Source organism: Heterodontus francisci, chromosome 6 (assembly GCF_036365525.1).
Source record: "Heterodontus francisci isolate sHetFra1 chromosome 6, sHetFra1.hap1, whole genome shotgun sequence".
NCBI classification, from domain to species: domain Eukaryota; kingdom Metazoa; phylum Chordata; class Chondrichthyes; order Heterodontiformes; family Heterodontidae; genus Heterodontus; species Heterodontus francisci.
The window spans coordinates 68,122,173-68,138,828 of NC_090376.1; the positions used below are offsets into that span (position 1 = coordinate 68,122,173).

Sequence of the window (16,656 nt, forward strand, 5' to 3'; positions counted from 1 at the left end):
GTGTGCCACAGGGATCTGTGCTGGGGCCTCAACTTTTTACAATTTATATAAATGACTTAGATGAAGGGACCAAAGGTATGGTTAAAAATTTGCTGATGACACAAAGATAGGTCAGAAGGTAACTTGTGAAGAGGACATAAGAGGGCTGCAAAGGAATATAGATAGGTTAAGTGATTGGGAAAAGATCTGGCAAATGGAGTATAATGTGGGAAAGTGGGAAATTATCCACTTTGGCAGGAAGAATAAAAAAGAAGCATTTTATCTAAATGGTGAGAGATTGCAGAGCTCTGAGATTCCCAGTGCATGAATCGCAAAAGGTTAGTATGCAGGTACAGTTCCTATTAGGAAGGCTAATAGGATGTTATCGTTTATTGCAAGGGGAATTGAATACAAATGTAGGGAGGTTATGCTTCAGCTATACAGGGCATTGGTGAGACCACATCTGGAGTACTGTGTACAGTACTGATCTCCTTATTTAAAGAAGGATGTAAATGCATTGGAGGCAGTACAGAGAAGGTTTACTGGACTAATACCTGGAATGGGCGGGCTGTCTTATGAGGAAAGATTGGACAGGCTAGGCTTGTATCCGCTGGAATTGAGAAGAGTAAGAGGCAACTGATTGAAATATATAAGATCCTGAGGGGTTTTGACAGGATGGATGTGGAAAGGATGTTTCCCCTTGTGGGAGAATCTTGAACTAGAGGTTATTGTTTAAAAATAAGGGGTCGCCCATTTAAGCCAGAGATGAGGAGAAATTTTTTCTCTCAGAGGGTCATGAGTCTTTGGAATTCTCTTCCTCAAAGGGCGGTGGAAGCAGTCTTTGAATATTTTTAAGGCAGAGGTAGATAGATTCTTGATAAGCAAGGGGATGGAAGATTATTGGGGGTAGGTGGAAATGTGGAGTAATCAGTTCAGCCATGAACTTATTGAATGGTGGAGCAGGCTCAAAGGGCCGAGTGGCCTACTCCTGCTACTAATTCATATGTTCTCCTAGCTCGTATGTTTGGATCCAGCCATTCTTGCTTCTTTTTACGTGCCCGGATTCCTGAGGCCCAAGAAACCCGGCATCCATGAATAAAAAATAAAAATCCTGTTAAATTGGAAGCTTCCTTAAAGGTTTGCAGAGTCCAACCTGCCTCCTGAGAGTGGAAGTGGGGAGGTTGGAGACGATTGGGTTTAAAACTTTAAAATTTTACCTTCTCACAAGCATCGAACTTACCCAGCCCCAGGGCTTAAAATAAAAAAGTATATAATTTGTGAGACCAGACCTTAAATAAAAAATGCAAATACATTTTCACGATATTTTACTCCTATAAATCAAAAATGCATCAAACCACAAAAGCCCCAAGACCATTCTCCACTCACTCACTAAGGGTTGAAATTTATACTCCCACCAAAATCAGCGGCGGGCAAAAACAATGGCGGCCTGCCCATGCGAGCTATAGTCACGGAGCTGCTGTGATCCTAAACAAGGTGGCTCATTTAAATAGCCAGGACGGACGTCCCCCCACCCTCACAATGACGTGGAGGGGGGGTCATCCATCCCCAACAATGGCGTCAGCTGCCTGTGCGCAAGCACTGACACTATTTTTAAAGGGCTTCAAGCCCTACCATTCCATTTAAATATTTAAAGAAACACTTAATAAAAAAAACATTATTTTGCCCCTCTCCCACCCCCCAATATCCATAAAATTAATTACTTGCCCTTTCCCCCTAAACATTTACCTTGATCACCTGATCTCCCCCACCCCAAAGTGCATAAACTTTAACCTAAAACCCTTCCCACCATCCCCTCCACCAATGATGTTTCTTTGATCACATTCCACCCCTCCCGCATTGAGAAACTTACCTCCTCCCCCCTCCCTCATTTCCCCAGACGGGGATACGAAGGTGTGGAGTGCTGGCCAGCAGCATGAAGATCGCTCTGGGACAGAGGGCGGGAGCGTAAGCGTAATTCATTCATTGATTTTAATTTATTTAAATATTTAAATGGCGGTCCCGTCGCCGAGTGCTGGGGGACCGCCACGAGGCCTCGTCGCCACCGGCAATATCAAGCCAGGCCTTCCCGGCGTGGCGTGCGTGGCGGGCCTCTCTCAGAGGCATTTTCCAGCACCCTCCCACCACCGCACCCCCCCAGCACGACTTACGACATCGGGGGGTCTGTAAAATTCAGCCCTAAAAGTCTTCTCCACATTTTTGAAAAGGAGGGCATACTGCAATTTATGTATTTCTGCCTCACCCCAAATACACAGCTTAAGCATTGCGCAAAAATATATTTACCATAAAATCAACCAGTTTCACTATCCCACAATCATTATATCATAACACCCTAGTTAATGACAATAATCCTTTTATCCTAGCATGTGCATTGGGCAAAGATCACTGCAGATGAATTAGGCCATTTGGCCTACCCTTCTCATCCTTTCATAGAAACCTACATTACAGAATCTAATTCTCTGCAATAATGCCAGATAATTTGCTTTCACTCTGTTGCCCAGAAGGCATTAATCACTTTCTCTGTGAAGAAGGGCTTCCAGGTTTCAATACTGAATGTGCCGCTTAAAGTTTGCATCAAAGTGCAAGCAGAACCTCTTCTCACAAAAATAAGGTAAAACAGTCCAAAAATGACTAACGCCAAAATATTTACCTGTGCCCTCTAGGTCAACTACCACCACAGCTGATTCCCTAGAAATATTGCACATGAATTCCCTATCGACATCCTTTACAAACAACATCCTGTGCATCCAAATTGTCCTGGAGGGCATCTCTGCCACCTAATGCATACTTAAATAAGCCATCTGCCTGTTTGAGGACTGGTTTCCAAGGTACAGAAACTGCACTGCATTGCAAAATAGTTGGAACTCCAGTAAGAAAGAATACCTGTTAAATTCTGCTACCAGTCACCTGACTTAAGGTGCTCTGACAGATATCTGTATGGAAAATCTAAGCTGTAATTTGGGTTATCACTCATGTAGCTACTTACAAGACAGAACAAGAATATCTTCCAGTGTCATTCATGAATGCAGGCCAAAATCCTAACAAGGTTCCTTCAAATGTAATTCTGCCTGTTTTTCTTAAAAGTTCCACATGACCATCTTCGGAAGTGTCTTTGAACCAGGTGATGTTAAATCCATGTGTTTGAAGGTCAGTCAAGACAAGTGAAGTGGATGCATTGCACAGTTTACACCTTAAACGTGCATGCTCCCCTTCAAGAGCAACAACTGTTGTAGACTCATATGGAGGACACTTAATCAGATCTCCTAAGATCAAAAGCAGAACATCTTTGTTAGAAATGATAGTTATTGTACTAGCAACAGCGCACAGACTTTGTTTACATAGGTTCACTCTTTGTACTTTTTAACTGTAAGGTTACACCAATCGAAAATTTTCCATTGAATGCTTATTTTGGCTGTGCTAAATGCAAAATGTTTGAAAACATAGATTTTTTTTCTTCTGATGCAAATTTCTTCCAGAAACTAATCGCTGTTTACTGATGTAGAGTTCCACAGGCACTCGTTGCTTTTAGTGAGTATCAACAGGCTATTCGACCACAGGGGCATTACAGCCAAGTTCAACCAATGCCTCATTTGATATCTACATGGGCCCTTCTAGTAAGATTGACTGGATTTGATTAGCAGCAGGAAGTTACATTTTCCCTCCTTAAGATGAAGTTTCCCTACTGCTGCTCTAGTTGAGATCAGCTAACTGTTCCTGGACCATCCTGATCTCTACAGCTCAGCAAGTCACCAGGTAAGTGCAGAGAGCATTAGAAAATATGGGTTGTATTGTAAACAAATGCTGAAGGCACCATTATTGGCACTGTACCACGACACTAAGGACTAGAAAGTCGATGGCGACTAAATGTCCATTATGGCACATGTTGGAAGTCCCATATTGGAATGGGTTCCTCCATAGGCATCCAAAGTGCAAACCGGAATGATTTAGTAAGCTCATTATAATATTTAATAAGGATCCTATGTTTGTTCTAGGACCTGTTTCGTGAATCAGGCTGCGCTAGTGTTCAACTCGGCACATTATAAACTCACTTAACAACATGTGGCAATAACAGGCAACAAGGACCCTTCGGCACTGCTACTTAAAATGCTCATCCACTAAATACAGGTTAGATGCTGATTTGTCCTTTCAGGCTGCAGCTTTACTTCTACGTATTGTTTGGACTATTTTCTCACTTCTATTTCTGATTCTTGACTCCTGAGAAGAAGGTTTTGCAGGCATTGCACTTCTTTCAAAACAGTTTCTCTGCAGTCATGGTGGTCTGGTAGGTCTGCCTTTGTAACACTCCTGTGAAGTGCCTTGGGACACTTTACGATTAATACAAGTCATTGTTGTGGCTGAAGAGCAAGGTGGAACAGCCAAGAAGACAGTAGTGAACAGGAGCAATGGGAGAAGATGGAGGAGGAAGGCACATCACGAGCCTCGAACCAGGACATGGATGGCACTGCCTATGGCTGTCAGGGTCACCATGGCCTTTACCTTTAATGTGGCAAACTCCTTCCAGGCTACAGCAAGTGATATCAGCAACATCACCCAGTTTTCAGACCACCATTATATCATGGACATCATTGAAGCTCTCTATGTCACCCCTCAGTACCTGTCCTCTGTGCTCATTATCCTAATCCTCCAATGTGGTATCAGAGAATTTGTTGCATCATTTGGACCACTTCCAGCTATTTTCTTTAATCTGGGTTATCTGCTGTCAGAGTGCATCTCCCCTTTAAGAGGTAAGCTCTAGCTGCCTTTCAGTTGCAACAGAACACCCAATTTCCCGCCCTCGCTCCCAATCAGGTGTGCAGCCAATGAAAAGCATGCATAGTGCTGGCTGCCGGTATCATTTTAATGAGGTTGCAGCACAAATTTAACATGGTCCTTGGGACCTTGTGTACAGGCGCATGTGTCCCGAACCCTACAGGCAAGATTGAATTTCTAGCCAAAACTACAATCTGACTCAGACATCATGGGTTGAATTTTAATGTTCTGACCCTCTCACAGTAGGGAGGAGGTTTGCAGCAGGATGGGAACCCAGACGTTTCAGCAGCATGCTTGTCAGTGGCTTTTTAACTCAGCAAAGGCATTTGCTTCTGACATCTGCGTTTCCCAGCCAATTGGATTGAGCAGGTGTGATGATGACCCACTGCAATGTGTTTCAGCTGCAAAATTTAAAGAGACCCTACGAGGGTCTGAATGGAGGCATTCTAGAAGTGCCAGAACTGATCCAACAACTAGACGAATGGAGGGTAAGTGTGCAAGGCTGCACCATGGTTCTCAGAGGCATCTCTGGACTTCATGCTGCAGACTTCTACAATGGGAGGAAGAAGGGAGCTGTAGAGAACAAGCAAGCACAACTGGAAGTGGCAGAAAAGGTCAGCAGCAGGAATGTGGTATCTTGCTCCTGGATACAATGTTGCAAGAGGTTTAATGATCTGATCAGGGCAGAAAAGGTGAGTGGCATTCCACATTCAAGTGCAATCCATCTCACTCTGCCTTCCTTAGCCTTTTCCTGCACATCACTCTTTTTGTTTGCACTGGAGTGCTGACTTGGGTTGCATTAGAGTGCTAAAGTGGGAGTTTTGTGACTGAGGGAGTAAGGAGCTCCTTTCATTTCCTACCTGTCCCCAAAGCGCATGAGGGGAGCCAAGAGTTTCCACAGAGCACAGCTGATTGGTGAATAAGTCCTGGTGGGTATTTTTCAAGCTGGATTGAATTATAAGTCATTGTTTTAGACTTGGTTGATTTTTCTTTTACTATAATAGCCTTCTAAAGTTTTAAATTTAAAGGGTTTAGTCATGGTAGGAGAGCTTAAAGCCGTGGTTTGCTCCTTTTGCTCAATTTGGGAATCCGGGAACATTTCCAGTCCCCGGGACCAGCATGTGTGTAGGAAGTGTGTCCAGCTGCAGCACCTGGAAGCTCGGGTTTCTGAACGGCAGCTGGAAACACTGTGGAGCATCCGCGAGTCTGAGAGCATCATGGATAGTACGTATAGAGAGGTGGTCACACCGCAGCTGAAGGGACTTGAGGAAGGAAGGGAATGGGTGACCACCAGGCAGTCCAAGAGAATCAGGCAGGTAGTTCAGGAGTCCCCTCCCTGGGGTCCCGCTTGCAAATCGGTATTCCATTTTGGAGGCTGATGAGGCTGGTTCCTCCAGGGAGTGCGGACAGAGCCAAGCTTCTGGCACCACAAGCAGCCTGTCTGCACAGGAAGGGGGAGAGAGAGGAAGAGCAATAGTAATAGGGGATTCTATAGTCAGGGGAACAGATAGGCGCCACTGTGGTCGTCAACGTGACTCCAGGATGGTGTGTTGCCTCCCTGGTGCCAGGATCCGGGATGTCACTGAACGGCTGCAGGGCATCCTGAAGGGGAAGGGTGATAAGGCAGAGGTCATGTACATGTTGGTACCAATGACATAGGTAGAAAGAGGGATGAGGTCTTGCATCAAGAATTCAAGGAGTTAGGCAGCAGACTAAAAAGCAGGACCTCTAGGGTTGTAATCTCTGGATTACTCCCAGTGCCACATGCTAGCGAGTATAGAAATAGGAGAATAGCACAGATGAATGCGTGGCTTAAGAGTTGGTACAGGAGGGAGGGTTTCAGATTCCTGGACCACTGGGACCGTTTCTGGGGCAGGTGGGACCTGTACAAGAGGGACGGTTTACATCTGAACCAGAGGGGGACTAACATCCTTGCTGGCGGGTTTGCTAGTGCTGTTGAGAAGAGTTTAAACTAATTTGGCAGGGGGAGGGGACGCAGACTCCTAGCAGAATAGGGGCACAGTTAAACACAGGAAAGCAAACAAGTCAGAGGGAATACAACGGAAGTAAGTTTCAAGGGAGTAAGACCAGGATGGATGGCCTCTACTTTAATGCCAGGACTATTACAGGTAAAACGGATGAGTTAAGGGCAAGGATTGACACGTGGAATTGTGATATAGTAGCCATCACGGAGACATGGTTGAGGGAGAGGCAGGATTGGCAGCTCAATATCCCGGGATATAGAATCTTCAGGCGAGACAGAGGAGGGGGTAAAAGAGGAGGGGGCATTGCAATATTAGTTAAGGAGTCAGTTACTGCAGTAAGGAGAGATGATATCTTGGAGGGGGCATCAAATGAAGCTTTATGGGTAGAGTTTAGGAATAAAAAATGGACAGCCACATTGCTAGGTGTTTGTTATAGACCCCCAGATAGTCAGCAGGAAATTGAGGAGCAAATATGTGCACAATTTGCAGAGGTGTAAAAATAATAATAGGGTAATTATATTAGGTGATTTCAACTTTCCCAACATTAATTGGGATAGTCATCGTGTTAAGGGCGTAGATGGAGTGGAGTTCTTAAAATGTATACAGGAGAACTTTTTAGCTCAATATGTAGAGGATCCAACAAGGGAGGGTGCAGTGCTGGACCTAATTCTGGGGAATGAAGCCAGACAGGTGGTTTATGTGTTGGTGGGGGTGCATTTTGGTGATAGCGACCACAAGATGGTACAATTTAAGCTTGTTATGGAGAAAGAAATAGACAATTTGCAAAAAAAGGTTTTGGATTGGGGGAGAGCGAATTTTAGTAAAATAAGGCAGGCTCTGGCCAAGGTAGACTGGAAAGAGTTACTTGTCGGGAAATCTACAGAAGAGCAGTGGGGGGCATTTAAAAAGGAAATGGGGAGGGTACAGGCCCAAAATGTTCCCTCTAGGGTAACAGGTTTAGTTTAGTTTAGTTTAGTTTAGTTTAGTTTAGTTTAGAGATACAGCACTGAAACAGGCCCTTCGGCCCACCGAGTCCGTGCCGACCATCAACCACCCATCCATACCAATCCTACACCAATCCCATATTCCTACCACATCCCCACCTGTTCCTATATTTCCCTACCACCTACCTATACTAGGGGCAATTTATAATGGCCAATTTACCTACCAACCTGCAAGTCTTTTGGCTTGTGGGAGGAAACCGGAGCACCCAGAGAAAACCCATGCAGACACAGGGAGAACTTGCAAACTCCACACAGGCAGTACCCAGAATTGAACCCGGGTCGCTGGAGTTGTGAGGCTGCGGTGCTAACCACTGCGCCACTGTGCCACCCACCACTGCGCCACTGTGCAACAAGCCAGAGAACCATGGATGACCAGAACCATTCAGGGTACGATGAGAAGGAAAAGAGAGGCTTTTAGCAAATACAAGGAGAGCAAATCAACGGAAGCGTTAGTGGAGAACAGAAAGTGTAGGATGGAGCTTAAGAAAGCAATTAGGAGAGCAAAGAGGGGATATGAGAAAGCTATGGCTGGTAAAAATCCCAAGATATTTTATAAGTATATCAATGGGAAGAGGATAACCAGGGAAAGAGTAGGACCCATTAGGGACCAAGGGGGAAATATGTGGGTGGAGCCAGAGGACATTGGTAGGGTGTTGAATGAATACTTCACATCTGTCTTCACCCAAGAGAATGAGGATGTAGATATGGAACTCAGAGAGAGAGAGACTGTGAGGTTTTTGAGCAAATTGTCATAGGGAGTGACAAGGTATTGGAGGTTTTGGCAGACTTAAAAGTGGACAAACCTCCAGGTCCAGATGATTTGTGTCCCAGGATGCTGTGGGAGGTGAGGGTGGAGATTGCAGGGGCTCTGACCCTAATTTTTAATTCCTCTCTGGCCACGGGGGAGGTGCCAGAGGACTGGAGAACAGCTAATGTGGTCCCACTATTTAAGAAAGGTTGTAGAGATAAGTCAGGGAACTACAGACCAGTGAGTCTCACGTCAGTGGGAGGGAAACTATTGGAGAAAATTCTGAAGGAGAGAATCTATCACCACTTGGAGAGGCAAAATTTGATTAGGAATAGTCAGCATGACCTTGTCAGAGGGAGGTCATGCCCAACAAATTTGATTGAATTTTTTGAGCATGTGACCAGGTGTGTAGATAAGGGTAATGCAGTTGATGTAGTTCACATGGATTTCAGCAAAGCCTTTGACAAGATCCCACATGGGAGACTTATCAAGAAAGCAAATGCACATGGGATACAGGGTAACTTGATAAGGTGGATTCAAAATTGGCTTAGCTGTAGGAGACAGAGAGTGATGACAAACAGCTGTTTTAGTGACTGGAAGCCAGTGTCCAGTGGCGTACCACAGGGATCTGTGCTGGGTCCCCTATTATTTGACATTTATATAAACGACATCGATGACTATGTGGGGCATAGGATCAGTATGTTCGCGGATGATACAAAAATTTGCCAAGTGGTTAACAGTGAGATTGAGTGTCGTGGGTTACAGGAAGATATAGACGGGATGGTCAAATGGGAAGAAAAGTGGCAGATGGAATTTAACCTTGAAAAGTATGAGGTGATACACTTTGGAAGGAGTAATGTGACACGGAAGTATTCAATGAATGGCCTGACACTGGGAAGTTCCAAGGAACAAAGGGATCTTGGCGTGTTTGTCCATAGATCTCTGGAGGCAGAAGGGCAGGTTAATAGGGTGGTGAAAAAGGCATATCAATCGAGGCATAGATTACAAAAGCAGGGAGGTCATGTTGGAGTTGTATAGAACTTTGGTAAGGCCATAGCTGGAGTACTGTGTCTCTTCAGACTATTAGAAAAGATTGGATGCCCACCAAAGCTACTAAGTATCATCACCTCATTCCATGACAATATGAAAGGCACAATTCAGCATAGCGGCGCCTCATCAAACCCCTTTCCTATCCTGAGTGGCGTGAAACAGGGCTGTGTTCTTGCACCTACACTGTTTGGGATCTTCTTCTCCCTGCTGCTCTCACATGCGTTCAAGTCTTCAGAAGAAGCAATTTTCCTCCACAAAAGATCAGGTGGCAGGTTATTCAACTTTGCCCATTTGCCCATCTAAGAGCAAAGACTAAAGTACGGAAAGTCCTCATCAGGGAACTCCGCTTTGCTGACGATGCTGCATTAACATCTCACACTGAAGAGTGTCTGCAGAGACTCATTGACAGGATTGCGGCTGCCTGCAACGAATTTGGCCTAACCATCAGCCTCAGGAAAACGAACATCATGGGACAGGATGTCAGAAATGCCCCATCCATAAATATCAGCGACCACACTCTGGAAGTGGTTCAAGAGTTAACCTACCTAGGCTCAACTATCACCAGTAACCTGTCTCTCGATGCAGAATTCAACAAGCGCATGGGAAAGGCTTCCTCTGCTATGTCCAGACTGGTCAAGAGAGTGTGGGAAAATGGCGCACTGACAGAGAACACAAAAGTCCGCGTGTATCAAGCCTGTGTCCTCAGTACCTTGCTCTACAGCAGCGAGGCCTGGACAACGTATGTCAGCCAAGAGCGATGTCTCAATTCATTCCGTCTTTGCTGCCTCCAGAGAATCCTTGGCGTCAGGTGGCAGGACCGTATCTCCAACACAGAAGTCCTCGAGGCGGCCAACATACCCCGCATATACACCCTACTAAGCCAGCGGTGCCTGAGATGGCTTGGCCATGTGAACCGCATGGAAGATGGCAGGATCCCCAAGGACACATTGTACAGCGAGCTCGTCACTGGTATCAGGCCCACCGGCCGTCCTTGTCTCCGCTTAAAGACATCTGCAAATGCGACATGAAGTCCTGTGACATTGATCACAAGTCATGGGAGTCAGTTGCCAGTGATCGCCAGAGCTGGCGGGCAACCATAAAGGTGGGGCTAAAGCGTGGCGAGTCGAAGAGACTTAGCAGTTGGCAGGAAAAAAGACAGAAGCGCAAGGGGAGAGCCAACTGTGTAACAGCCCCGACAACCAATTTTATCTGCAGCACCTGTGGAAGAGTCTGTCACTCTAGAATTGGCCTTTATAGCCACTCCAGGCGCTGCTTCACAAACCACTAACCACCTCCAGGCGCTTACCCATTGTCTCTCGAGACAAGGAGGCCAAAGAAGACGAAGATGGAATCAGGGTGACAAGTTGGTGAGATCACTGTACATGTGTCCAAGCAGCTGGCTGAGGCTGAGACAGCTAAGGCCTCAGACAGTCGGAGAACTCTGGGTGGCCAGGCCCATACTGAGCCCAGGCTGATGACGAGCACAGGGCATGCTGGAGTTGCAGAGGGTGGTAAGGCAATATATGGCAGAAATGCCAGAGGCAATGCGCAACCATGGCTTCATCCATCGTGAGTCTGGCATCCCTCATGGAGAACCTAATCCCACAAATGTGCGCAGACCAGCACACCATTGCCTTGGCCATGAGCTCAACGCAACAACGGCAAGAGAAGGGTGAGAAACATAGAAACATAGAAAATAGGACCAGGAGTAGGCCATTCGGCCATTCGAGCCTGCTCCGCCAATCATTGTGATCATGGCTGAGCATCCAACTCAGTAACCTGTTCCCGCTTTCACCCCATGTCCTTTGATCCCTTTTGACCCAAGAGCTATATCTAACTCCTTCTTGAAAACATACAATGTTTTGACCTCAACTGCTTTCTGTGGTAGCGAATTCCACAGCATCTATCCTGTCAAGTCCTGTTAGAATTTTATAGGTTTCTATGAGATCCCCCTCACTCTTCTGAACTCCAGCAAATATAATCCTAACCGACTCAATCTCTCCTCATACGTTAGTCCCTCCATCCCAGGAATTAGTCTGGTAAACCTTTGCTGCACTCCCTCTATAGCAAGAACATCCTTCCTCAGATAAGGAGAACAAAACTGCGCACAATATTCCAGGTGTGGCCTCACCAAGGCCCTGTATAATTGCAGCAAGACATCCCTGCTCCTGTATTCGAATCCTCTCGCTATAAAGGCCAACATACCATATGCCTTTTTTACCGCCTGTTGGACCTGCATGCTTACCTTCGGCGTCTGGTGTACGAAAACACCCAGGTCTTGCTGCATATTCCCCTCTCTCAGTTTATAGCCGTTAAGATAATAATCTGCCTTCCTGTTTTTGCCACCAAAATGGATAATCTCACATTTATCTACACTATACTGCATCTGTCATGAATTTGCCCATTCACTCAACTTGTCCAAATCACTCTGAAGCCTCTCTGCATCCTCCTCACAACTCACCCTCCCACCCAGTTTTGCGTCATCTGCAAATTTGGAGATATTACATTTAGCTCCCTCGACTAAATCATTTATATATGTTGTGAATAGCTGGGGTCCTAGCATCGATCTCTGCGGTACCTCACTAGTCACTGTTTGCCATTCGGAAAAAGACCCATTTATCCTTACTCTTTGTTTCCTGTCTGCCAACCAATTTTCTATCCATCGCAATACACTACCCCAATCCCATGCGCTTTAATTTTACATGCTAATCTCTTATGTGGGACTTTGTCGAAAGCCTTCTGAAAGTCCAAATGAACTACATCCACTGGCTCCCCCTCATCAACTCTACTAGTTACATCCTCAAAGAATTCTAGTAGATTTGTCAAGTATGATTTCCCTTCGTAAATCCATGCTGACTCTGTCCGATGCTGGGCATGGCTGCCTACCCATCGTGGAACTGAAGCCTTGCTTCTGTGCCGCCAGATTTCAACGGCTGGGAATCCAAAGGTAGATAAGGGCTACCTGTTGTCCACTTAATTCCAAGACCCCACTGAATCATGATGAATTAGATGCTAATGTATTAAAACTAACTGATCAGCAATTTAAATTGCATTCCCGTCGCATTGGGGCCGCGATGACAACTTGCTGATTTCCCGCCGTTGACTAAATCCAGAACCGATGACTCGACATCGGATTTCCGGGCAGATACATCTGACGCAATTCTCCGGCCCCCTCCCCCCACCCCCATGCCACCATTCCCACTCCAAACGGCTGCACTAAGTTGAGCCTGAAATGTACATAACAGATTGTGAGACTCTACAAATGTCACCAACAGATCTCTGGAAGCAACCAGAGGCAAAGAAATTCAGGGATGTTGTGTCCTTGTTTGCCACTGGCAATGCATGCCCACTGGTCCATTTGGTGTGAGGTCTTCTTCCAGGCAGCTGTAAGTGTTGGCAACCACCTGACTAGAAAGTTTGAGCCTGCTGAGGCACTGGTGCTCAGTTAGGTCCAGAAAGCTAATCCTCTGCCTGTAAACCTTGTGTTGGAGTATCACCCCTACACACTGGAGCTCTGTGCTCTATCCCCTCTCCTGTGGAATAGCATACGGTTAAGGAAAAGGCTCCTGCTGCTACAGCTAGGGTTGCTGGGGCAGTACTCTTGTTCGTCATCAGAGGTCCAAAATAGAGCCACATAAGCAGCTCCCATGCAGCTGAGAAGATTAAGCGCTGGGAAGTGCAGGTCCAAGGCAAAAAAAACTCCAAGGTAGCAGAACTGACTTCCAATGTATTGGAAATCACCTCCAAAACAGTGAAAGCACACTGTCAGAACAAGTCCTGTGAGCAAAAGCCTTTCAACTTAGGCAAAGAAGCAGCTGTCATACCTCAATATTTAAAGGCTTTCTTGCCTGTCAGTTGTTCAGCCCTGCCAATCCCTGCTGTCCTCTTGCCTTGTTTTACCTTGGGAGTTCCAGGAAAAGAAAGACTTGCATTTTTATAGCACCTTTCACGACCGACCACTGAACATTTCAAAGCGCTTTACAGCCAAAGAAGTATTTTTATTTTGAAGTGTGGTCACTATTCTAATGCAGGAAGCATGGGAAACCTGTGCATTAAGAGTTAAAGTCAAAAGCCAGGGTTAAGGTCCTCCTCATTTGCCTTTTAACATTTTCAAATGTTAGTCCCGACAGTTCCACAAGAGTTTCCTGCATGCTAACACATGTGCTCGAGTTAAATCTGGAAGTCATTGGGTTCCTGTCAGCTTCCTGCCACACTGGCAAGAAACCGTTAGCCATTCAATCCTCTTGGATATCAGAGACCATCATTTACTTCTTACACAGTATACACATGCCAGTGAAGGTACACCACCATTATATCATTCCACAGTGATCTTTTTAGAAGAGTTTGGCTGAAATCTGCAATGTGACAACTTTCTATATTGAGAATTGAGATCCAAATCTTCTGTAATACCTACCTCCTACTTCCTTGATCCCTTTCCAACTCAGAACCTGACCACTCAGATATATTTCCTCTGGACTAACATTGTCAAAAACAAAACCATGCAGTTAGACTCCCTGTCAGATACTTTACATCTCTACTGCCAGTCTGCCTTCCAATGGCTTGCTCATGCTGAACCTCAAGATGCACTTCAGTATTCTGTTTGATCCTGAGCTGAGCATCAAGTCACATATCCAATCCTTTAAAGAGACTAGCTCGGTTCATCTCTGCTACTTAACTCTTCTGCATCCATACCTCATCCCTACTGCTGTTGAAACCACTGGACCCCTCAATTCCATCTACAATAAACTCCCAAGTCATCCAAAACTCTGCTGCCTACATACTATCACATACTAGCTCCTGCTCAGTTATCTCCCCACTTTCAAAAAGCCTCCTAAAAACCCTTCCCTTTGACTGTGTCTTAGGTTACCTCTCCTAACTGTTCTTGTAATTTCTGCACATCAGCCATTTCTTCCTTTCCCTTTTGTGAAGCATTTTAGCATCAGAGGTGCCATAAAATGGAAGTTTTTCTTGCAATTAATACTGTATAATGTTATCAATAGTTGCTACAGATAGCTATGTTCCCATTTCAAGTGTTACAAAGGAAAAAATAATTATTTTAATTAACTCTAGGTGAAATAATGAATTTCATTCAGTCAGAATCTACTGGATTATGTTTTTTTTTACTGTTGGCATGGAGAATGTATTGTGAACCAAGACTTTACTCTTATTCTGAAAGGTAACATTTTAAAAAGCAGCAGAAATAACAGTCTTTAGGAAACAAAGCCCACTGCTTTGCTTACCTTGAATTCTTCCCAAAAAACAAACGACTGTTATCAATGTCAAATACTTCACATCCATTGCCACATCCAGGTTAGGTTCCACTACTGTAATGACATTTTTATTAATGGTAGGTAAAACTGTGCTTGTTAAATACAAAAAAAGGTACCAACACCTAAAACAGAGCTTATGGAATTTAATACAGACAAGTGTGAAGTGATGTATTTTGGCAGAAGGGATAGGGTGATGCAATTTAGACTCATGACATAATTCTAAAAAGTGTGCAGAAACAGAAGGACTTTGTGGTACACGTGCATTGATCTTTAAAGGTAGAGAGTGTTAATTAGGGTCTTACAGGAGTATATATAAGGAGACACTTACTGCAACTGGGTGAAGGTTTGAGTGAGGAGCTGCATATTTGTAATCTTTTTACTTTGTAAAATAAATGCAAGACTGAGCAAAGATTGGCTCCAGCATTATTCTTCAACAACAAGCTTTCTGGAGTCTAACATGGGAGCAAAGAATGGTTGCCTAAAGGTGAAGATTGGAAAGTAAGAATTTTTTTTCACACAGAAACTGACAGAAAGCAAATGTAAATTGGTAGGGTATGATTACCCCTGATGATCTCTGAGTCTGAACCATATGACTCTTGTGATAGTACCTTGGTTAGTATGTTAAGATAATATGTTTGATAAAATAAGTATAATCATTTGAATATACGTTTATGCAAATATATGTCATCCCAAAAAGTGATGTAACATCATGTGTTGCAGCCATATTGCTTAATTAGTAGCACCTGTAAGCAGAAGCAAGAAGAAGACTCCCAATAAAGTTCTGTGTTCAATCTCTGTGTTCATATTAGTCTAAAGCCTGAGATAATACAACAATGACCAGTAGAAGAATGAAGTGGATATGTGGACATGGGTTATGTCCTTACCAAAGAGGAAACAAAGTATGGATTTGGCGTTGTCACTTCCTGCCAAAAGTAAAATCAAGCAGTCAAGTATTTTGTGAACTAGATGCTTGTCAGTTGGATACTGATGAAGGTTTGGATCCCCTTTTAAAATTCTTGGAAGAGATTTACAAGAAAGCTAATCTATTAAATGCCTATAAGGCATGGTCAGACTTTTATATGTTTCGGAAAACAGATGGTTATTCAATCAAGGAATATATCATAGACTTTAACAGACTATATAGAAGATTGAAGAATTTCAATTTGGAGATCCCTGGTTCAGTGCTAGCATTCAAATTGCTAGATTGTGCTAGGGTATCACATATGGACAGGCTCCTGGTTCCAACTGGGATTCGATCCTCGGAAAAAGACTCCCTGTTGGATCAGATGTCTTCTGCCTTCATTGTGTGGTGACACAAAGAATGGAGGACTCAATGATTGCCAGATTTCGAAATGGTCCAGATACTGGATGCAGGCAGCGGTACGATGGTGTAGAATTTAAGATTGGGAATCAGGCTTGTGGGCTTTTCAATATGCTGGTTTTGATATTAAGCAGAGTAGGTCTGGAATAACTTTAAATCAACAATCCTATTTAGGGAATGTTACTTCCATCCTGGTTAATCGTGCTAGATCATCACAGAAAGATGATGTTATAGCTAAAGAACAGACAGAGCAATTGCAAAGACTGATGGGTCAATTAAACTGGTTGTGCACTTAGTCTTGACCTGATGCTAGTTTTGATGTGTTGGAGTTAAGTGCTACAATGAAACACCCAAAAGTTGAGAATATTTTGAGGGCAAATGATGCATTAAAAATACTAAATCTGGAGAAATGCATACTTAAGTTTCCATTCTTAGGTGACCCAAAAAATATGAAACTAGTAATTTTTAGTAAAAGCAAAATATTTTGGATGCTGGAAATTTATTTATTTAG

General features: G+C 44.3%; 1 protein-coding gene across 7 annotated transcripts in view; it reads right to left on the reverse strand.

Moving 5' to 3' along the window:
* Positions 1–16,656, reverse strand: part of LOC137371364 (interleukin-18 receptor 1-like) — a 70,913-nt gene that overhangs the window by 48,364 nt on the left and 5,893 nt on the right. For all 7 annotated transcript variants that reach the window (XR_010975210.1, XM_068033834.1, XM_068033837.1 and 4 more), the window contains 2 exons: positions 14,795–14,878; positions 2,984–3,260 (listed from right to left, as the gene is read on the reverse strand). Coding sequence is in view for 6 of the 7 variants with exons in the window: in XM_068033834.1 (XP_067889935.1) it covers positions 2,984–3,260; positions 14,795–14,878 (361 nt within the window). In the remaining variant the exon portion in view is untranslated. The remainder of the gene's footprint in view (positions 1–2,983; positions 3,261–14,794; positions 14,879–16,656) is intronic.